Genomic DNA, 24,237 nt, shown 5'->3' with positions numbered 1-24,237 from the left:
GTACAAGAATTTTGTTCAGTTTCTACTTTTTCTTATCTTTGCAAACACATTAAACAAATTAGTATTTGAAAAAAGTACTGATAAACCACAGAAAGTAATGCTTCCCTCTCCATTCACATACTTTTCCCCACTAATTTTTCTGACTCTTTTTTTTTCCCCCTGTGATTAACTCTGTTCCAAAACCATTATTTTCCTCATTAAATACAATGCAATGCCTTCTACATGGAGACAAAAATAACGGAATTTACCCAAAATGTGCTTTAATAAGAAAACACAGTTACAAAATTCAAACTACAGGAAATCCATAATCACAGTTCCTACTTAATTCCTTTATATCAGCAGGTTTAATAAGCACTGATGTTTATACTTGGTAGCCAATTGCCCAGGATCCGATCAAGTACAGGGTTGGTGAGTAAGTGGTAGGCGTTGTCTCCTCTGGCTCTCCCTACAAAGCCTGACTAATAACTGCCTCGTTACCGCAGAATTGTTCTTGGCATTGTATGAGCTTCCTGACACTGAAGCTTTCCTGAGAGAAATGGCATGCCTGCCTTTGGTAAACACGATACTTCGAGCTTGTTTGCTTTAAAGAAATTGCTCTTGGAGGGTCCTGGGGTGACTCTAATCAACAAGAGGAGGGATCCTTACGATTGTGACCTTCTTGTCTTGGCTCCCCTCACCCTCTGCCTCCTTGGCCCTGTGCACTAGGCAGCTATGACAATGTTAAGCTTCATCAGACCCAGTTCATGTGGTAAATGAGGATACACCCAGCTGAGTTTATTTGCTTGAGGTCTACCCCATGTCTCTGCTAGTCTCTGTTACGATCTCAAACGTGTAATGCTCTGGTGTCATGAGTGGGATGTGCTACTTGCTCTCTGTTTCAAACTGATACATTTCTTTGTGTTATAGCATATTTTTCAAATTATTTTCCCTGACTTAAAAGTCTTATGTTATGAAGAATCTGTCACATACCCTGGTAAATTTTCCAGTTGTTAGCTACACGCTCTCTGTAGGGTTTGTTTGGGTTTTTTGAGGTTTGTTTTGTTTTTAATTACTCTTATCACTAGTCAGAACTCACATAGCCTCCAACCGTTGGGATCTTATCAAAAGAATTAATCAAGAATTTCAACCATTAGATCTGTGCTCTCTTTTGAGCATGTTTTAACATAGTATGCTCAGCTCATTCTTTCGATAAAGGTCCCTGCTTCAGGGAAATAGGTTTTGGACTCTGATTGCTACTGAACACAGGAGCCTTCCCACAGCGTGAAATGAAATGAATGAACCCATGCTGGAAGAAGAGATGATTTGATCTGTAATACTGTTTAGACCTACTGCCTAGCTGTGTAGAACTACCTGCTTTGCCTGTTCTGCCATACTTGCATGTTTTTTGGCTTACAAAAGGGAATCCAAATCTTTTAGCTCAAGGCTTCGGGATGGCAGCTATTACAAAAGACCTACCTTGCCTATGCTGTATTTTGGAACTTGATTTTGGACTAGCCCTAAGCTATTCCTATTAACTGAATGCTCTTTAGTGGTTGAAGTGCACCTTGCAGTTCTGTTTCACGTGAAAAGACTCGGATCCATACACTCCAAGACAACTCTGTGATGCTAAGCAAAGCATAGCAGGCAAGACATCAAGTGTCCAGTCCAGAACTGCAACCCTGGCCTGAACTAAAAAGCTTAATATAGCTGCACTTGAAGCATCCATTAGTTTTATATGCAGGCTGTGATGTTATAGATGACATATGCTCGATTGTTATATTTCCGACTTAAAATTGTGCCAATCATAATATAAAAAGCAGCATGCACAAGAAAACATGTATTATAAAAACCAAAAAATGCTCCTCTTGGCATACTATTTTTATCTTAAAAAGACCACCGGAGATAGCCTTATTTAAAATATTAGATCCAGAAGTAGAAGATACAAGCTCAATTCCTCCTGAATGCCAGCAAGTTTGCTGCTTCCTGCTTCCTTGGTTGGGGTAAGGTTTTTTCCTTTTCCTTTCTAGTTATATTGCCTCAGCTGTATAACTGACCTAAGTGTGCATTTTGTTTTCCCATAAAAAGTTACTTTCTTGATAGCAGACAGGAGGTTATTGCTTTTATTCACAAAACCTTGGGCCTTTAAAGTAAAAAGTCTTCACCTTAAAATTGGACTGCAAACTATTCCTTATGCAAGCAGCAGTTATTTCATATTTTTTTTCAAATTTATTGTTATTGATTGGCATTGCTTTAAGAATACATCTACAGACTCCATGAGAAATTTCCCCAGTGGGTGTTTCCACATTTAAAATCACTTTTCAAGCTCCATTAGGCAATATGTGATCCATGAGATTGCTTAACTTGACTTGAGAAAAATTCTAGGGAAGAAATCCTTGGGTTTCACACCACCACCTTTTAATTCCTCTATTTGTTGAGTAGCACATGGTATACAAAAGAATCAAAAGACTTCTATCAAAAAGATATAATTAAAGCATCTACAATGATGTGGGGAAACACCAAGTGAAAATTTCCAAATTTTCTACACTAGACAGCATAATGAGAGTGAGAAACAGTTTATTTATAATATCCATCCTTTGACTAATGAAATCCTGTAACGGATGTTGAGATTGATTGTTGGTGAGCCCATCAAAATGCATGAGGAAAACAGAAATCTGCTGTTTAGAAGTTAAGAGGTTACTCACTCAGCACTATCCACTTGCGTTTCCTATCGCCAGCCAATGCTCAGCAGACAAATTCAGTAACGTGCCCCCACTGGAGAGGGAACGGACTGCTCAGCTGGGGTACATCTAACTGGCCAGTGGCCACTGGAGTGGTGAAAATCGTTCGCTGAACCAACTGCTAGTATTGTGTTTGCCATTTCAACAAGCCCGACCACCACGCTTGGGGGAGGAGAGGGGAGCACAGTTGTACAGCAATATAGAATGATAAACAGAGATTGTTTTAATCTCCAGCCAAAGCTTTGACCTCTATTGGCCTTGTCAGGAACGCTGATGTCTTACAAACACCAGACTGCTCGGGCTTTGTTACTGATTGATGAACTTTGACTGCTGGGTTAGCCCTGTGGCTCTCACCCTCTGCCCCTTCCTTAACTTGAAACCTGCTTTCAGTTCTGCAAGCAGGTTTTATGAGAGGTTGTGTGCCACCCCCCAAAATTAAATTAATTTAGTTAAATAACTTCCCTGTGAATACAGTGAGAGAATGTAAGGAACTCTCAGTTGTTTAGTTTGTCATACTGTCCAGCGAAGTTGCATCGCTGCCCCAGGATTATTTTGTTTTGTCAGAGACTGGGCCTCAGCACAGGTAACGTAACTCGGGAATTCCTATCAGCACCGTGACCTTCTTCCAGCCAGCTGAAGCGTGTAGGAGAGCTCGCTTTGCCAACTCAGCAGAACCCCTGGCCTATGGATTTGAAACCACCGTTTTCTGTCTTTTCTTGAAAAAGACCGAGGCTTAGAATCTGTCAGTTTGAAAAATCTGTGTAGAACATCCAAATGAAGGGTCATTCCCTCAAGGGATTTCAGGAATTTATTTATCTCGGTTTCTAATGGTGTTTGCTGTGCAGATGTCTGGTATAAGGGCTGTGAGAAAGTATTATAGTTACATCTGTGAGCAGGTTGCTCTGGAGAACACAAAAACACCATCCAGTTTGGCTTCACATAAAAATCAGGCTCTGCCAGACCCATACAATCGCTGTACTGCATGGTTCCAAAAGGTGACATTACCAAGGAATAATTTACAAAAGTATTTTGCTAATACTGTTTGTGCAGTACAAAGTAGTATGACTATGTATGCAGCACAGATGTTATGTTACACACTTGATACTACATACCAGTATGGTAGTCAAATATTTCTTTCTCTAGACAAATACGATGGCAAAGAAATATGCTTTACTGAGGTGATAGTTTGCTGTCTCCTTATCTGGCATAAATTAATTAAATGGCAAATGACTTGTCCACTACTGTCAGTACGTCAACATAAAGAGACTCCAGCTGTCTGAGCAAAAATGGAAGCAGTTGATGATGCAAAACTAGAAAGAAATTCATATCATGGAGAAGAAATGCTGACAATTTTGTTCTCCTGTACATAAAAACAAGGAGGCTTATAATGAAATTAGAAGATGACAAATTTAAAACTGACACCAAATTGATTTTTTGCACTATGCATAATTAGATCATGAAATTTACTGTCACAGGATGTCATTGGAGCCAAGAATTTAGCATGACGGGACAAAAACCTATTATATGGTAAATAAAGCAATCTAGTTTCCAGTTACATAAAACAGAAGAAATATTGAACTGTCTACTTCAGATCTTACAGCAATATCAAAAATATTTAATACATAGTTTTGGGATCAGAAGATCTTATTACTGCATTTTTATTTTTTCCGCAGAGCACTGCTGCTGGACAGTCTTAGAGATGAGACTCTGAGGTAGATTGATGTCAGGCCAGATTCAATGTGGCAGTTCCTGTTTCCTCATGTCAATTAGCTTTTAGTAAATAACCAGTCTGACTGCTATTGCCTTTTATCAGATCTTTGAGTTTCTTGCTCAGTACAATGTAAGTCTGCCATGGACAGTTAGAGTTAAAGCTACAGGTGACCATTGCTTGTTAAAATGTTTATTGCTTTGGCACAGTCCTCAGCTGGGCTGAGGGAAGTGGTGGATTTTGTAAGTTGGTGCAGGACATGACGCTTCATAGCAGAGGCACTTCTGGCTCCCACTTTTTAGCCAGAAATGTACAATGTGTTAAACTTTGTATTCTGATGTTTCCTAGTCTTACATCTTCAGTCCTTTCTTCTTGCTTTCCTTCATCAATTCACTTCCTCCATCTGAGCTGTGCCTCTCCACTTGGGTCTCCTGCCCTTGATAGGCTTTTTAACATCTGCTGGGCAGGCTAGGTTACCTCAACTTGGTTCAGCAACTGGTATTTTCTCTGTGTGCTTCTTGAAATGTGATATATACTGATAAAATTCTAAGAATAGCCATACTGGGACAGACTAAAGGGCAAGCACACACAGTGCTTCTGCGTGATACTCTCCCAGCTTCCAAGTGTTGTCAGCTCAGAAACATCCAGAGCTAGATTTGATTCCTACATAGCTATTTATTTACATGCAATACATTTCTCTTCCTTAAAACTGGCCAAACACCAACTGAATCCATTTAAACTTTTACTATCTACAACATCATTTGGCAAGGAGCTCAAACAGTCAATAACCCAGCCATGAGGGGCTACAGTCTTTGTTTTATTCTGACATGGCTCCTAGTTTCATTAGGTGCTCCCCAAACACTTGCATTGGAAGGGAGAGTAAACAAAACTGGTGCTCTTCCACCCACTCCGGGCTACTAATCCTCCCTTATCCCTGGCCATTTCTTTTGTAGAGTGAAAAATACTAGCTCACTTAGTCTTGATATTGAAGATGTTCCACACTTTTCATCATCCTTCTTGTCCCTCTCTGACCCTTATCTAGTTCTACATTCTCTCTGAGATGTCCCACTTCGTGTCTAAATTAAAATAGGTTGCACTTGCTCCACTTCACAGTGGTGTCCAGGAGGTCCTACAGCAAAATAAGAGTGGCAGGAGAAAAGCGATGTTATCTACGTACTTTGGGTGACAGCAGCTTCTATTCCCATGCAACAGAAATAGAAATTTTTCCTCCCAGGGGCTCAAGGAAGGAGAGGAGATGAGGCTCCATGCTAGACAGGGAATGGCAGACTCTCTAGAAAGAGTGTTTGCTGCATCAGGTGCACAAGGTGGGGAACATTCGCTATTGTCCTGGAAGCAGGAGAGGCAGATTCCAAATGGCATCCTGGTACTAATGATCTTAATGGCTCTGAGAGCAATCAGCTGCAGCACACTGAAAGCTAGTGGGTTAAATCAGCCAGATAGTCATGCCTGTATGGCTATGACAAGAACCCCTCATCAATGGGTAATTCAGGACCTTCTTTACAAAGTTTTACACACATTAACTCTTTTTCTCTGGGCTGAATATGCTAGTTTTTGAGTGTTTCAATTTGCTTAGCCATCTTTATGCTTTTATTATGAAATATTAGTCCTCTGACAAGCACTGTGAAATTTCCTGGGTAAGAATGAGAAACTCTGTCATAAAGACATATCGATAAGAACGTATTGTATGTATATAGATAAGAACCTTTGTATGTTCTTTCCTTCTACATTTGATGAAGACATGAAGGCTGGAAAAGTCTAATTTGTATAGAATAAGAATAGAGATTCTAGTGCCATCTAGAACCTGAAATTTTCAGAAATATTTTTCATCTGCTGATTTACAAGAAAGGACAAAGCCAGAATTCAATTCAGTGCTAGCATATTCATAATTTATCTTTGAGAAAATACACTCAAGTGAAACAAATTTAAAGATCAGACAGCTGCTTTGTTGTGATCTCACATCACAAGCCATCCTCTTGTCTCATTCATCTTTGTGTATAACACAGTTGAGTATTAGATCTCGCAGTTTCCCACTTCCCAAGCCCTGCCAGACACCTCATCCACCCCTACTATCGCGCACCCAATTTAGAAAATTTCAGAAGCAGAGATGAGCTCAGAGATTCACAACAAAACCAAAAATATCTATAAAAAAGTAAACAGAATAAACGTAGCAGTCTTAAGTCCATTGCAATCCTTGATATGTGAATTGGAAGAACATTTTTTTTGCTGCAGTTTGCAGGACCAGATCTTCTCCAGTTCTTTTCTCCCCCTAAATACAACTCCACAATGCTTTTTCCCACCCCCAACAGTTTTATTTTCCTGCTCCATTGCCTTTGTGTGGCCAGATGCTGACAAGGTCTAGCAATTTTCCATTCAGCACCTTTCCTTGAGGTATTCAGCGACTCCACACCCAGTGATGCAGCCCTGAGGGCAGTGGGGGCACACGTCTAGTTGTTTCCCTGCTTTTCAAGGGTTTTCAAAACACGGTGCTTTGAATAAATGTTGCAGCTCCATGCTGCTTCCTAAAAACCACCTGCAGCAGCTGCCCCGGGTGGCGATGAGGCCTACCTGCCCTCCACGAGCTGTCTGTGGTGCCCCAACTCGCAGGGCGCGCCGCTGCAGGTGATCCCCAGAGGGGATCAGCTTTATCCTCCCAAAAGATGGAATAAAACCTGGGAACGGCTTGTAATATAAGACTACAGCGACTACGATGTTTTATGTTCAAATGCCTTCGGCCCCTAGGCGCTTGCGAAGCAGAAACTCTGCCTCCCCGGGCAGGAAGGGGCCGCGAACTGTTACCGGTGGCTGTTGACAGCCCCCAACGGCCGCCGCCGCCGCTGCCTGAGAGGGCGCCCGTCCCCCCGCCTCCTCGAGGGTCTCCCACTGCACTACAACTCCCATCATGCCCGGCGGCGTTTGCGGCCGCGTTGCGCCCGGCGGGCGCGCACAGCCTGCTGGGAGCCGTGCCGTGCGTGGGGGCCGGCGCCAATGGCGGCAGGCGCAGGGGGCGGCTGACGGGAGCCGTTGCCCGTCGCGCCCATTCATCGCCGACGCCTTCTCCGGCCCTTGCCCTCCTCCGCCGCTATGGAGGCGCTGATCCCCGTGATTAACAAGCTGCAGGATGTGTTCAACACCGTGGGGGCCGACATCATCCAGCTGCCGCAGATCGTGGTGGTGGGCACGCAGGTGAGGCGAGGTGGGGCAGGCCAGGCCGGGGTGGGGGAGCGGGCGGCGCGGGCCCTCTCACCGCCCTGACGGCAAAGTCGAGGCGTCCATCGCGCCTCCGGTGCTGCTGACCCGCAGTCGCCTCCGCCAAGGGCACGGGGGGACGCGGGGGGACGCGGGCAGCCGAGGGCGGACGGGGCGGGCGCAACACCCGCCCCGTCCGCCCTCGGCTGCCCCCCCCCCCAACCCGGGCTCTTTTGCCTCTCCACCATTTGCAATGGGAGTGCCTCTTCCACTGTCCTCCCTCCCTTTCGCGCTTCTCGGTAGCGGATTGAACGGCCGAGGAAGTGCCGAGGGCTGCCGGCAGGACCTGTCGTCCCCCGCCGTCCTGTGGCCCCATGTCGGCCCCCCGCACCGGGGGTGTGCGTGGGGCCCGGGGCCCGCTGCTGGCCCTGCGCTTGTAGCTTGACCGCCATCGCTCGTCGGTGGCTTCCCTTCTCTGACAGCCGGCGTGAAGTGGGGGCCGAATAAAAGGGATATGGTAGCGGAACGGCATCTTGCAGGCGTGGATCGTTTTCCCTTGCTGCGAGTTCCTCTGCCGTTTGCACATATTTGTCTTAGCTGATGATGGGGAATGAAGGTGAGAGGCGAAGCCAGCCTTTGTTGGCTGTAACAGTTACAACGTGTGCGTCTCAGCCCGATAAAGCTTCTGCTGGGCTCGAAGATAGCTCAGACTCTTTCAGATCTATTCAAACGGGATGCCGTTCTTCAGCATAACTTTTGGCAGCAGAGCATGTGGAACCAGAACTGTAGCAGTCATAAGGGAATTGAAAATGAAACGTTAAACACAACTAAAACTTGAAGTTAATGGATCTCTCTTTCTGTTTCCGTGAAATTAACGGTGTCCATTGAATGTGTGATGTTCCTTGACAACAGCATGCCTACCTAAGACAGTAATACCAATTACTCTGCAGACGGGGATTTCATTATATGACTTAAAACATGTGAGCTGTATGCTTAAAGCTTGCACACTGCCAAAGCGTGGAATAGCTTTGCTCAAAGCCAACTACGCTGTCCAACTGGTTGTGAGGTAACCAGCTGTCGTTCTGTTTTACCAATATAAATCAGATAGATTAATTAACTTTGATATCAGCCACTTTATAAAATAGATATAAAATACTTGAATTGAGTGAGAGAGTAAGCTATACTAGGTATTTACTATTTCTGTAGCTGACAGGAGTTTATCGCTTCATGAAGACATTTAATCTCATTTACATTAAAAATCATACAAGCAGGCTGGTTTTTTGTGTGGTAGCTTTTTTGTTTTAGTTTAGTTCTGCAACAGAAAGTGTAATACTTTATATCTGTTTCACTTTATGAAATGCATTGAAGTGGCTTTTTTTTTTAATTATCTTTTTACGCAATTTTTCTTAGTTAACTTTTCATAAGTGTGTACAGTAGATACTGAGAGTTAAGACAGTATTGGCATGCGTTTGACTTCAGTAGTCCACCCGTCAGTATTAATATCCATTCGGTGCTGTATTCAGTATATTCATAAAAACCCTTGAATTAGTATGATATTTCTTAGCATGCCAAAACAACCTTTATAGAATGTCCTTTATAGAATCCAGGAAAATACATAGCAAAATGTCTAGCAAGCTGTATCTTGGTTTTTTGTTTTGTTTTTAGTTAGGGTTGTTGGAAGAAATAATTGCCTTTACTGACATGGTAATTCTGTACATGGTTATTTTATACAACTAGTCTTAATTTAAATAAAATTTAATTATGTTATTAATTTGAAGTTAGTTTATTGTAGACCAGATTTCTGGAGACATCTCAAATAATGGCCTTAGAGCTGATAGTTCTGCTGCTGGTAGCTTGCTTCCATGGCTCTTTGAAATGTGCCTTGAGACAATCTTATTTCCTGAGGTATTTTTGGGAAGTGCTATGTGGCCTTTAAGTTTGTTCACACAGTTGTTTTGTTTGTAGCCTACTGGCACATGCAGCATGAATAATATTCACAAACAGTTTTGGATTTTGCACCTCCATTTTTCTTTGTAGGAAACAAATGCTATCAGTTAAGATTTCTGTAACTTTTTTTTTTCCCCTCCCAGTTTGCCTGTTGCTTTTCTTAAAAGACCTTTTAACATATTCAGCAAGGAGAAGAAAAATGCTTTTTAAAGTAGTTTTTTCTGTTTATTTTTCTCACCTGTCTTCTGTATCTCTTCTCTACCTTTTATTGTTTTCTGCTTGTGTCTTTCTTCAGTTCTCATGTATTTCTGCTTCTGTGCATCAAGTTAATTCTTTTCTAGCATATGTAGAACTAGAAATTGCTTATAATCCTTAATTTAGCTTTGAATTTAGCCTTTGCCCCATCTCTGTTGTTTTGGGATTCATTTCTTACTGTCCTTGTGTTCTGAGCAATTGAAGTGTCTTAATTTTTACTAGATGGATTTTGGTACTAATTACAAAATATTTCTCAGTAAGTTTTACACATTTAGATGGCCTCTCGCACTTCTTTTAGTGGTGTTCCTGTGACAGTCATGTGAGAATTCCTTCTCGTTCTCCACATAAATACTGTGTAAGTTCTTTCTGTATCCTAGTACAGGCTCTATTAAGAAAATTGAAGACTCTGCTGCTGATAGAACTCGGAGGACACGCTCAGACTGTCAACTTTTCGTCATTATTTTAGGTTTCTTTTGCAATTCCCAGATTCTGGTTTTTTTTCCCTGATTCAGTATTTCAGTTCTATTTTTAGAACTGTATTACTGAAGTGCAAAAAACCAAAAGTCCAGGCTGTGAATACTAATACAAACAGTATTGTTCAGTAATACTGTAATACAGTAATACCCAGCCTTCTGATGTGTTGTATACAAATGCTTTGTGATCTGTACTTCTAAGGGATTAACAAGGTGATACTGAAGTACCTCAGCCAAACACATTCTAATGAAAGGAGGCAAGGGGGAGAAAAGAAGTTTGGTTGGTTGTGGCTTTTTGTATGTTAAGGGCACATAGATGCTATCACAAAAATGAAATGCCTACACTACAAAAGTGGATATGAGTTTTAGAATAAATTTAAAAAAAAACCAACCGACCAACAAAATACCTCCCTAGAGATGTGTAAAAATGAATTGCCTTTATTTTTTTCAGGTCATTAATTCTTGGAATCTGTTTTGAGTTTTTAGAAGTCATTGACCTAGGTATATACAAACTTTATAGTGTCAGTTTTGTAGCAAAGTTCTTCCAGTACTGACATTATGAAAACAAGTTGTGGGCTTTATTTGCGCTTGGTAGTGTTGATTCTCGTAGAGGCATCATGGTGAAATTGATCTAGCAGCTAATGGAATTCACAATGAGATTTTTAAATGACCTTTCAGTTATACATTTATATAGCACTTTTGCTCAGTCTTCAGTTAATGCTATTTTGTGACTTTAAATAGGGAGGTGTAGTTTACAATATTTAACACAGACTGTTCTTTTGGATGTTTCCATCCAAAAGAGATGTTTTGTTAGCCTGTGTGATTGGCTCACTGATGAGCATTATTTCTTTTTTTACTGTTTGGAAAAAGTATCATGTTTGATACTTCAGTGCTAAACCAGTTTTTGTTGCCAAGGAGGAAGATTTCTTCATCTGAGATAACAGGTAGCCTGAGCGCTTGAATATGTACGCCTGTATATTCTGTTAGGCTAAACAGTTAGGAGAGTAATCTGCCTGTGAAGAAGTTGACAGCAGTGGGAAGCTAATGTTCGGTCCTGGCTACTGGGGTGAGGAGAAGAATTCAGTGGATTCTGTGTCAAAGCATCTGGTTTGAGAGAGATTGACATTGTCTCGAACTTTAGATGCTCTACAGAGCTTCTGTGACCTCTACCTGTCGGAGAAGGTCAGGGGAACAGAAGTTTAAGCCACTTCAGCTTACTCAGCATATTCAAGGTAGCTTACATTGTGTTGGCAAAAAGCCAGTTTTAAGTGAAGAAAACTCCAGCTTGTACCAAGCAACCAGGAAAACCCCATGCCAAGCTCAACTCAAGAATGTCCTCCTTCCTCCTCTCCTGTGTTGGGGTTTTTGAGGGGTTTTTTGTTTGTTTTGTTTGGTTTTCGTCCAGGGACCTTTCCTGGGATTTCAAGCAGCTGCAAAAAGACATTTATATCTACTTTTGTAAAAGGGCATGTAATTAGAGCATAGCTTCAGTGCTGACTATGCTGTCTGGGGAGAGCTTTTTTTTTTTCCCAAAAGTTTTGAAAATTTCCTGGTTTGTTTTGATATCTGACATTCACTGTGTCTGGCTTTGGGTGTAACTGTTTTCCTTTTTTCCATCCTGTTTTCCTGTCATATCATGCCTTAACTGTTCTGGTGTCTGTTTCAGAGAAGGAACAAAGTGAGGCTGGCATTAATTAGCTCTTTACATTTACCAGACATAATAGAAATTTTGCTGCTGAAGTTGTATAGTGCAAACAACATTTGTCATTGTGCTGTTTCTTTTCTATGATGGGTCCTCTCAGTTTCTGAACAGCGATACTTCTTAAGTCCTGAAGGCTCCTGTGATTGGAAGCATGGCATTTTCACTATGTCTATGTGCAGACTTTATATGAATTAAAATAAAATTATAGGTCTATTAACTGTGATCCTGCCTTTAATCTCTACAGATCTTCAATATGAAAGCAATATTAAGTATCTTTTAAATGAAGAGACTAATGTTATGGTTTGCAAATGCACAGCTATTTTGGAAGAGTGGAGAGACTACACAGTTGTAGAAGGATGTGAATGAAGTGGTTCCTGGGCACCCCACCCCTCAGTTTTTTATGCTTGCTGCCAGGGTCCTGTTCATCTTGCGACTGGCAATTTTTTTTCTTGGAAAACCTGTGTTTTAATTAGAAGGGATGGATCTTATATCTTGTCCACAGGGGACAGTGCAAAGGAAACATGTTTTCAGGAAAATGAAGGGGAAGAGTATTAAAGCACACAGCCCTGGCAAATGTGTTTCAGAATCTGTCAAGAAAACAGCCGTGAAGTTCTTGGAAAAGATTTGTTCATATAGTAGCCAGAAGCTTGACTGGCTTTCTCTTTTTTTTTTTTTTTTTTTTTTCTTCTTATCTTTGTTTAGAACTTCTTTAATTTGAAGATACAAATTTACTTTGTTTTGAGTAATTTTACTGAAAAAGTAATGAATATAGTATTAGAAGCAATATTAGGTAAGGTCAGCCTTATATGGCTTTGAAGTGTGGATCTTCAAATATCACAGTTCCATAATCTAACTGAGAAGTTCTGTACTCGTTTGTAATTACATGAGGTATTTTTTTTTCTTAAGTGAATTATTGAAGGATTTTGGGAATTGATGTATTGAGAAAGAATACATCTGCAAATCTTTTGATCTCTTTGCTGTTGTTTGGCATGTATGTACTTTTAGATAATAGTGTAAATACAGGATTCTTGAAGAATTTTGACTGAGCTGTGCAAATTCTGGCTTTCCTTACTACTTGTACATAAGCTGTCTTTTGTGGAGAAAGTTCCTGTGGATTCCAGTGTCTTCCTGACTGATTCAGGAAAGCACTCTATTCAAGTGAATGGGAAATGGCTTGCAGGAACAACAGTCTTGTAATCCAGACAAGGTCCTTCACAGAGAAAATGTATTTTGCAACAGCCAGCAGTGCATTATGCCAGTTTCACTGCTTTCTCAAGATGGGATCAGCCTGTTAGCTCTTCTGCATCTTTCTAGAAGTAAAATTTTGTTTCAAAGAATGTCTTAGAATAATTCATTGGGCCTGCTTATAACTTCAAAAATCTTTTCTGATTAGTAATATGTTTTTAAATTTGTTGGCTGTTTAGAACCAGCCTCGCTTGGGGTGTCTCTAGTTCACATAGGAAAATGTTGCCACAATAGCTATTCCAGCCAAAGCAGTTCCCAATGCGGAACTGCTCTGGAATTGCACGTGTGCTGACCTTGTATTTGAGAATAATTCATGTTTGCAAAAGAAGGAAAGAAAAAAAAAATCTTGCTGCTCCTTAGTTACAGAGTGCTGAACTCTTCCAGAGTAGTTACTGCAGACAACTTCTTTTCAAAGCATCTATCTGGGTAATAGTCCCATGGATGAGGTCCCAGAAAAAATGCACTAGCTTATATTTCCCAATAATAGAATTAAAATTTAGTAAACCGTATATGTATGTATTGCTAAGAGCATGATTTAGTCAGCAGGTCTTTTATAATTCTTGTATAACAGAAACTGCAAGATTGGCACCAATCTATCTCAGCTGTCGAAGTAGATGCATTGCTTTTCTTAAGAGAATTCTTTGGGAATTTTTATGCCTCACTGAGAAATCTCTCCTACGTCGCCGTTCCTTATTGTCATTCTCAAATGTTTGTTACAGTTGTGCCACTGAAGAAGTCATAGGGAATACTGATCTCACTGCCTCTTTATTTTTTTGTGCTGTCCTGCAGTAAATCTGTCTTGTGTTTGCAGTTTTTTCATATTTGAGCGTATAGTAAAAAATGTATCAGTTTGCCCTATCAAAATCAATGAACAAAGTTTACACCCCTTTCAACCAATTTTCTTGTTGGAAGTTCCCCAGTAGTTCATTGGACATGTTTCCTTATTAAGGTTTTTTTCCATAGATGACTCATTTTACATTGGCTCCACAAAGCGATTATGAAGTCTAAAGATAGGCAGAAGGAAGGCAGCAGATTCTTGTAAGATGAGTTGAAATTTGTTGCAGCTGATACAAGTACATTATCATTTTAATAATACTTGAAATATGCAACAATCAACAACCTGAGCAAATGACTGTAAAAAATCTCATGGTTCTTGTGCATCAGTGAGAGTCCAGGTGAGTCTTGTGTTTACTGCTTTCTTGCTGCATGGACTTTGTAAGAATAAGAGCAGATTTTGGTTTATTTACTGAGCTAATTGGTGGGATCCAGTGAGTTACAGCACAGTGAAGCTCAAGAAACCTGTCATGCCTTTAACTACAACCTTACTGGAGCATAAACCAGTAGTTCATACAAATGCTCAGGAAAATGAGTAGACTTGTAAGGAAAGCAGTGTGGAGGGAACTTATGACAGCGTCAATGCAGAAGACTCGTGCAGGAGGTTGGAGTGAGGACAAGCTCGCTCAAGGATATAAAAATACTCCCTGCATATGCAGAGATGGTATTAAGAAAGCCAACATTCCACTAGAGTTGAAACTGGTAAGGGACATCAAAGGCAACAAGAACTTCCAGCACTGCATCAGCAGTTAAAGAATTAAAAAGAGAAACGAGGGAAATACAGGCTTGCTACCGACAGGTGATTTAATGACAGTCAGTATGGGCAACGCTGAGGAACTTGGTGCTTTCTTTGCCTTGGTCTTCACCAGCAAGATCTTCTAGGCTTCTGTACCTATAGTCAGGGCTCAAAGTGGAGGATAACTATCAGTAGTGGAAGAGGAGTGGTTCAGTGTTCTCTTTTCGATATGGGGGAAGGCATCTTTGCGTGCTGTTGGGTATAGGGCGTAAGCCTTCTAAAATTAGGAATGCTAAAGAGGACTTTGAAAAAGAGTAAGAAAGCCAGTGAAGTAAATGTTTGGGATGAATATGAACAGTTGTTCATAGTGTTTCTTCAAAATTTTCAATACAGAGTCTCATCCATTTGGCTTGTCAACAATGCTGAAATGTTTTTGAAAGTAATGTCTCTTGCTGTTAATTATAAAGTCATGCACTGCTGTCTGCTGCTTCTGAACTCCTGAAAAATGTGGTTAGTAATACAGCAGGTTGCAAACCAAATTTTCTCATAAGAATTGGTATAATGGATGGGAGTGAATGCCTTTTGATACTTACAAAGTGCACAGTTGAAATACGCAGGGACAAGAAGAAATGAAGGATAGGGAGGCAGAAGCAAGATCATTAGGACTGTTAAACAGTAGAGATGATGGTTTTTTGGAGTGGTTCACAGTTCTTACAGTTTTCAGCTTTTTAATTTGTGAGAGTAAGTGCATGATTGTTTCCCTGTTACTCTGCCCTTCATCCTTGATTGTTTTAGATTAATGTGAAGGTGGTGTTCACAATGATGAAAATGTAACTGTTAAGGAGGCAGTGAGAAAGCTGATAAGACACCATTACGTAATATATACTGTCAATGTTTATTTAAATAAAGTATTTAAATCCTTGTGTGCATCATCTCTTCGTATCTTAGTACTTCTGGGAAAAATGGTTTTACCATCCATCAAACTCAGGTGCTTATCTGTGAGACTGATGATGGTTAACAGAGCAGAGTGTTAAACACTTAGCAATGGAAGTTGGACACAATGGCTAAAGAAGTAACAGACAGCAAGATGTTCCTGTATTTGCCCCTTTTTTTCTGAACTATCTATATAGAGTTCCTCTAGATATCACGCCTTATAGATACTTCAAGTTAGGATCAGGTATTACGGTCCAGAGGAAAACCTGACTGATCTGCCACAAAAAGTTAGAATTTGTTTAATGCTTTTCCAGCCGCATCATGAAATGAGTTTATGCATTTCAGTCCATGCTTAAAATCATGATGAGCTTTCCAAGGAGATTATAAAACAAGCATAATGCTGCTGCAGACTTCTTCCTGAAAATTCTGTTTGGTCATTCTTTGGTCATCAGTATTACTCTCTGTCTACAACTGTTGTGTGAAGGACTGGCTGAACTGAATTTGTATTCTGAACAGACCTATATCCTTCCCTTCCCCCCACTGGCAGAAGGTGATCAGCTTTGTGTTTACTGCTTTCCTTACCATGTTCCCAGATGATTCTTGGTAATGGACGTGTATGGGGCCCAGATTAAGGAGTGCGTCATTAGATACTATGTTATGTTCCAAGAACAGGTTGCTTTAATAAGGGAACGTAATGCAATTTGAAACAAATTTCCTGATGTGTGGAGTACTGTAGTGTCTCATCTAATGTATGACTTCACATTTGCAAAGGTTCCAGATCATTCCTTCTGCATCCAAAGATAACTGCGGAAGTGGTATAAGGCACAGTGTTTTAGTTCCATACGTAGTTTGTTGTGTGCCCATCTCTGCTTCCTGCAATACCATTGTTCTGGAAAGACCGAACAGTGTTGTGCAGCAACGTGTCCCATGGATTTTGGTTTCCTGTCTTGATGAGGTTCTTGGTAAGGACTTAAACGATTTATTACTATCACTTCTCTATCTGGATTATATGTTCAGGAGAAGCCACTTCATCCAAGTCTCACCTCCAGCCCTTTAAGACTGAGTGATCATTCTACCCATGTGTAAGAAATCTTGCTCAAGAGATGTTCCAAATATTTTTAACAAATGAAACCTTGGTGGTTTTTCGGGTTGTTTTTGTTTGGGTTTTTTTTTCCCCTTTGCAGCTGATGAAGCTTTATCATGTCTCATCTTTTTAAGCAGGCATTCCACTTGTTTTAAACTATGAAGTTTGTTAAGAGGAGGTTTGTTTGTCACTCTGAAATTTATGTTTTTTCACATTCTGTAATATCAGTAATTCTTCAGAAGTGTGCTACAACAGGACCTCACTCAGGGAGGCTTCCAGAGCTAGTTCATGCTTTGGCCAGATTGTTCTTCAGTTACTCTTTGTTAAGATTTCAGTGCCTAATGTCCTGTCCATAAGCTCCTTGCATGGAAGGTGCCCAGAGTTGATTGGAGAAGGTCAGTTAAAGAAGAAAATTGTTACTTACTTTCTAGGGGAGTCTTCTGAAGAAAAAAATCTTAATAAGGCTATATTTGTTTCCTGTGACCTTCTCCTTATCCCTGCTCTTTCTGGACAGTTGACCTTGCTGCTACGGTTCATATATATTTCATATATATTTTGAAATATAAATATTCATATATATTTCAAAATAAATTTGACTTAGATTTATTTTGAAAATATACACAATCTCCATTGGTTTGGTATTCACATAGTGAGACAAATGACTTTGTTGATAAAACAGAATTTTTCTGTGCCATGAAGCATAGTTACACAGTAAAGTGTTAGAAGAAAAGAAGGCTTTCATTTGTTATTGTTCAAGCTTTCTAGGGGTTTGGCCTTGCGTTTTAATATTTATTTCGTGCTTTTGCATACAAGTCCTACTTTAATAGGGTCTAATGCTCTCATGTAGTATGTTCCTGTCTTGTCTTACTGCACTAGTAGAAATGTGCTGTCTGATAGTGCTGTGTTTATTTCTGCCAATCTATTTTTCATTTTTAGAAAAGTCATCTAAGTTGTCACTAAATGTATGATATTTAAAAGGTATTCAACACTGCTTTTATTTCATGCTGTGCTAGGTTATGTACTCGTTTTATGATTTACTTGAAGTCTTGAATCTTTTCTTTCAGAACTGGTAAGCTGAATTGAGATTGTATGGCAGTAATGCACATACAATGATGCTCTCAGAAGCATCTGGGTGGGTTGGTTGTTTGTTTGTTTTAAGAGAATTGTTTGGTAGTAGCATTAATAATAGAAAAATTTCCTAGCTGATGGCAATGATAGTCAGCGCAGGTTTTCTCATGGCATGCCCATGTTGACTTTCCAGCTGCAGAAAACTGGAAGAGTTTTAATACAGCTCTATTAAAAAGACAAAATTTTATGTCAGACTTTCAAAGTATTATGTTGACATATCTGGATCTGTTGTTTGTTGTTAGTTTTAACATGGCAGCAGTCTTGAATCGCTCTTAACTCATGTGCTCACAAGTGCTTATTGGACCGTGTAGCCCAATGCTGCATTTTATACAGCACTGCTACAGTAGAACATTTTAAATGTAGACTCTCAAAGCAAATTTGTAATTTCACAGCCTTTAAGTACTTCACAACTTCTTACAGTTTGTTATTGTGTAGACAGATGTTTGCAGCCAATTCAGTTGTAAATAGTTAGAAAAATATAGACACACACAGTAAGAGAGGCATAGTATAAAACAGTGTTTGTTTATTTAGAATATAAAACCATGTCTGCACTTACGACATAATACATTATAGAAAAAAACCAAACTGAAAGGAACATAACATTGTAATAGCTTAATGTACTCAAGTGTACATAGTTAGTATCTTTTTGTATAATGCTTCAATGGCTAATATTAACATGGCTGGCCATGTTAATACTAACAGAAGGCTAAATTCCTTAGTCTACAGAGTGAAGTGTTACTGCAAGATGTTAGAAAATGACATAGTAGAAGACAGAGAATTTACCTCTGAGCATTATAAAGAAAAATAATTTTTTCTTTTCCAAAAGTGTTTCTGTAGAGATTACTATCTAGGGTAGAAAATGTTAAATAGGATATTAATTTTTCTGAAACCTATTGTCTGTTTAGTTTAGCCTTAAGAGATAGAAAATACATCTATCTACATGGCTTTTAAGTGTCCCATGGCTTTAAAGTATCTGAAGCAGGTTGACAGTTACTGGTTTATAGCAGGCTTGTGTCCTTTAGTGCCTATGCAGTGTGATACCACGGTGCTAGATGCAGTGAGTCTACTAGACGTTCCTTTGGGCACTGTATAGCAGAGGACAGAATAGAGCACTGTTTGCAGGCGTGATGAAAGCAAGCTATAACTAAAATATTACAGCATTTTGATGTTTAAGAAAATCATGTAGCTGTATTCCAATTTTCAGAGCAGTGGAAAGAGTTCTGTGTTGGAAAGTCTTGTGGGGAGGGATCTGCTCCCACGAGGTACTGGAGTTGTCACCCGGAGACCCCTTATTCTGCAGCTGGTGCATGTTTCCCCAGAGGATGGTCGGAAAACATCTGGAGATGAAAATGGTAAGTGTGATCCAAGAGTGTGTTTTGCATAATAGGAAAGACACTTTTAATCTTTCTTGTTCATTTGACTGAAAAATCGGTTGTTGTCATCTTAAAACTTGAGTGTGCTTTTTAAAACTTACTTGGAACAAAATGCAGCTGTTGTCACATCTATTCTATCCATTTAGCAAATGTCATAAAGTCAACATCTTTTGGATATTCAAAGTATCTTTAATGTTTTAAGCTTTCCTGTTTGTTCTTAGGAAACACTTTTGAGAGAAGCAGGCCAAAGAAAGCATTTCAGTTATGCTAATGATAGTCTAGAGTGTAGAGAACATGATTTTTCTTGTATGTGTATTTCTTCCCCTCTTTTGCTGTATAAATAAAGTTTTTCCTTGAGGGGATGAGTATGTGCCTTTTTAGAAGGAGGTTAGGAAATAGGTAAGCTCTGAATAGAGTGGAAGAAAGAGAAATGAAATTCTGTTTGCATCTACAAGTTTGTTTTAATGGGCGAGTTCTGTAGCCTGCAGATGCTACCTTACTGAGCTGCACTGAGAGATTCCAAGCGCATCAAGAACAACACTGTAAATGTTCTGAAGCTGTCTAGCTTGAAGCTTATCTCTTCTGTAGTGTTTTTATATTATCCTTCAGCAGATCATAAAAGTAATCTCAGTTGTCCCTTGGGAATTTACATGCTCATTCTATACTAAGTAGTGCTGTTGATCTTACGAAAGAGGAACAGGGGCATATCCACCTTCTGATGGTAAGATAAATCTTAGCTTTTTGATGTAGACAGTAAAAAGTACACAGGCTTTTGATGGCGTGATAAACTTGGGGCTATAATTATTAATTCTTATTGTGTTCAATTTTTTTAAATTCATTTCTAGCAAATAGTAAGTCAAGGTATCCGAAGTTCTTTACAGTATTTGTTTTCATGTAATATTTATAGCCTTTGGTTTCTGAAGAACAGTTACTAATATCATGTAGTTTAAAAGGTTTAAGCTCAAATTGTCATTATTGCTGCAAGCAGAGTACACAATTCAGGTGCATAACAAATAAGAACTTTTAGTGTGCATGCAGGTTGTGCTGGATTGTGAGAGACTGTAGGACAATTCAGGTTGGAAATGATCTCAGGAGGTCTCTAGTCCAGCCTCCTCCTCAAAAAAGGCCCAACTCTGAGCTCAAGACCAGGTTGCTCAGGGCTTTATCCAGTTGGGCCTTGAAAATCTCCAAGGATGGAGAAGTCAGAGAGTCTCTGGGCAACCTTTCAGAAATGGCATATTTGATCTGTTTAAATGTGGTTTTATGTTACTTGTATTGCGCAATGTATAGTGTCTAGTACTTTTCAGAATGCTTTGCTTTCTAGTTGTAGGACAAAATGTGATTTTGTTCTGCTCTGCAACTTTACAGGTATAAAAGCTGGTTTTGTAATTAGTGTATTCCGAGTCAAGGCAGAGCCTTTCTGTTGTAGGTTGCATTTGATCTGGGGATTCAAATTTTAAATTTAAAATAGGATAATGATATTATTTCATATGTGGTCTGACTTCTGTAATAGTATATTAATATTACTATCACAGCCATATTTTTGTTTGTTATGAAGTGGATGTTGAAGTAGGGTTGAATATTGTATTTGGGATTTCCCAGAGGGAAATCTATCCATAGTCTTGCAGAAAAGGATTTTCTTGAGATGAGGGGTTTCTTCTTTACAAATTGAATATTGAAGACAGAGTATCAGTCTCGGCGTGCTGCTTTCTGAATGTGCTGGTAAGAAACTCTTTGTGTGCACAATACTTTTATGCAACTGCCTCTTTGTTTTGTGATTTCTGTTTCATGATTTGTCACCTTTATCCATCCTAATGCTTGCTCTCGATGTCTACTAGTATTGCATATAAATACATCCATTTAAAAATAGTACTAGTTTGTGGTTCTTATAAGCTTACCTCTGAGTGTTTGCATCCAGAAAGCTTCCTTGTTTTTAACACAGAGCATTTTAGATTGCTGTGGTATTCATTTGACAGTTGCGTTGTCTTTATGACTATGAGGGAGAAAATTGTGTCTCTCCAGTAGCTTAATTTTGACATCTTCTCATGCATGTGAACTGCCAAAGAATACCAGTTCATATCAATTTAGGGTTTTTGTTTTGTTCGTTTGGGGGCTTTTTCATTTTGTTGTTTGTATTTTTTAAAATTTTTTTATTTGATTCTTGGGAGCACATTGGGAAAGACTTGAGAAAGAATTGCAGCCAGACATTTGAGCTAACTTCTGATTTTCTAACATGCAATGTTAAAGATGATCTCTGCTGTTCTTAAAAGTCACTGATGAAGTATGCGATGCCCTTGTATGGTGATCACTGCAATAAATCAAGATAGTCAGAAAATAGCAGAGGGATGAATTTTTCATTAAAAATGAAGTGCTCTGTTTTCATAATATGATATTTCAGACTGATACATATATTCTACAGAGATGTGTGTGGTTTGGTATGAAGGAAATGTTCTCATTATGCTTTTGCTGTTTATTGTTAGCCTCTAGTAATTTGGCACATATGGTGTGTTTGATGTGGTGATACCACACGGTGGTGTTCACTTATCAAATTGCAAGAGAAGCAGCGTTACAAGAGAACTGGGCCTGGTTTCGTGAATTATTAAATTGGTCTTGTGGCTAAGACCTATTCTGGTAGCTTACCCATTTGTTACGAAGTGGAGGAGAGGCAGGAATGTATGAATAGTGAATTAGTAAATGCTTATTGGTTCTTTTTCTTTGTCCAAGAAAGGAAGCTGAACATTGTTCAAATTCTGAACAGATAGAATTAATATGGAACATGGGAATAATTAATACAGATCTGTTGCTTGCCAAATCAACACTGTTTTGTCAGCTTTTTGCTCTCTATTTCAAATAGGAATCTCTTACCCCTAGCTCCCAAACAGTAGGGACTGCTTCATTGTACTTAGCTTTGTAGAAGCACAAAAGAAAAAGAGCTTTCAGTCAAAAGAGCTTGCCATCTAGTTAGCATAAAGGATGGAAAAAATGATACAACATACAGAAAGGATTGGAAGATATGCACCTTTTTTTTTTTTTTCACAAGTTGGACTTTTTTTTTTAATTTAGAGAGAGCTAGGAAAGGATGAGGTGATTGGGAGGAGGGGAGAGAGTTCAGATGGTAATCTGCTGGGCCTAAAAGCTGTGAAGGTATGTGAATTAGAAGGCTAGGAAAACAGGTAAGATTCTTCATGCTTTGTTGATCTTTGTCGTTTTTAGGATTTGGGAAGCGCTCATTGCCATGCCACAAGAAATCCTCTTTTGGTAGCCTTTTAGAACTCTGAACAGCTTCTTTGCTCCCATTGTGTAATGGAAACCATTTCTACTGCTTTAGGAAGGGAGAAGAGATACATGAATAACTGAAGTAGGTTAGCATTGTACTGTATTTGAACTTCTTAAAGGAGTACTGCAGTATAGAAGATAACAAGTAACAATTTGGCAGAGGGCAGTCCTGAGAAAAATACCGTAATCATGTCTATTTTTTCAGTGTATTAATTAAAGTTTTCAGGTCTCTCTCCAAGATAGGAAAAAACAGAAAAGCAAACAGACTGTTGTTTTATTCAGTAGATTTTTTTTATTTGAGAGGCAGGATCTGTTTGTTCTTAATAGCTGCTGTTTTAATAATTCCTTATAATCTGTAATACTTAATTTTATAATGACAGAAATGTTATTTCTGCATACTTTTATCTAGCATTGAATCTTGAATGTAATCAGATGATTAATTCACATGAAAGCTTTGCCTGAAAAGCTTCCAGAAAGTCATGTAATAGAGGGAAGACTGATTTACCAGTGAAACCAGTGATAAAAAAAATGTTCTACATGTAAACTAGAACATTGGGTTGTTGAATGTAAGCTAATTAAAATATTTTCTCCTTGCCTTGAGCATCCTTGCATTTTGAGTAATGCGAATTCTTCCTCCTTTCCTAAAAAGTTCTTTGCATTAAATTAGACCTATTGGAAATTTTTTCTCAAATATTAAAGGGATGTCAATACAAACTTCTGAGGAGGAGTGGGGCAAGAATCTCCCCACTGTATAAAATGAAACTTCAAAAAGCTTACAGTTGGACCAGATGAGATTTTCTGTACACCTCAGGAGACTGCATTTATTCCTTATTTTTTTTCTTCTTTTTTTATGTGCATCAAGGCTGAGGTTAAGACTAAGCTATTTATCATGGCTTCAATCTCCTCTTGTGTTATATATAGCAAAGAAAACTTGCGGCTTGGTAAAGCTTAAAAAATTTTCAGTCTCCTTTGATCTATAGATGTTAACACATTAAAATGCAATGCCTCTGACTAGAATGCATGTTTTTAATATGTATTTTAAAAAGTTAATAGATTATACTAAAACAAAACATTTCTTCATACAAAGAACTAAGCCTAGTACCTAGCTGCAAATTCCTATACCACCACAAAACCAGTACTGTAAGACTAAAACAGTGTGTCCTACGAGGACATCATTTCCCTAGGAGGGACGTAATAGGAGAGTGCTTGGTTCATATCTTGCAAATGTAATGGTGACAGTGTCTTGCTATACCTTTTTCTTCCTGGCTTTATGCCTGTCTTTACTTTCTTGGATTCAATTTTTAAGAGGGGATAAGCAATACGATCTTGAAGATACTATAGTTTGTTCCTGTATGTGCATTTTGCTTTATTTCCTCTGAACTGTAAATAAACTAAACCTGTTAATAACCTGGAATTAACAAGCCCTTTCATTTTGCACTTATTTTGGAGACTGGTATGTAATTTTGCCTGTTTACCAACCAAGACAAACAAAAGCTGCCTCCTAACAATGGTTTATTCATATCTCATGTGCCTGCAGAACAGTAAGGTTAGAAGTAGTTTGTTTTTTAAAATTTTTTCCTTAATGGATCCAGTCCATCTAAATCAGCAAATTTCCATGG

General features: G+C 39.2%; 1 protein-coding gene across 4 annotated transcripts in view; it reads left to right on the top strand.

The window, feature by feature from the left end:
* Nucleotides 1–7,527: 7,527 nt before the first annotated feature.
* DNM1L (dynamin 1 like) overlaps nt 7,528–24,237 on the top strand; it is a gene marked incomplete at both ends in the record, with an annotated part of 41,240 nt that continues 24,530 nt past the window's right edge. For all 4 annotated transcript variants that reach the window (XM_082008848.1, XM_082008846.1, XM_082008847.1 and 1 more), the window contains 2 exons: nt 7,528–7,629; nt 19,174–19,321. In XM_082008848.1, coding sequence (XP_081864974.1) covers nt 7,528–7,629; nt 19,174–19,321 — 250 coding nt within the window. The remainder of the gene's footprint in view (nt 7,630–19,173; nt 19,322–24,237) is intronic.

This window comes from Phaethon aethereus (genome assembly GCF_964289735.1).
Source record: "Phaethon aethereus genome assembly, chromosome: 1".
Taxonomy (NCBI): domain Eukaryota; kingdom Metazoa; phylum Chordata; class Aves; order Phaethontiformes; family Phaethontidae; genus Phaethon; species Phaethon aethereus.
The sequence above is the reverse complement of the archived record's forward strand: the minus strand, read 5'-3'. Positions and strand labels throughout refer to the sequence as shown.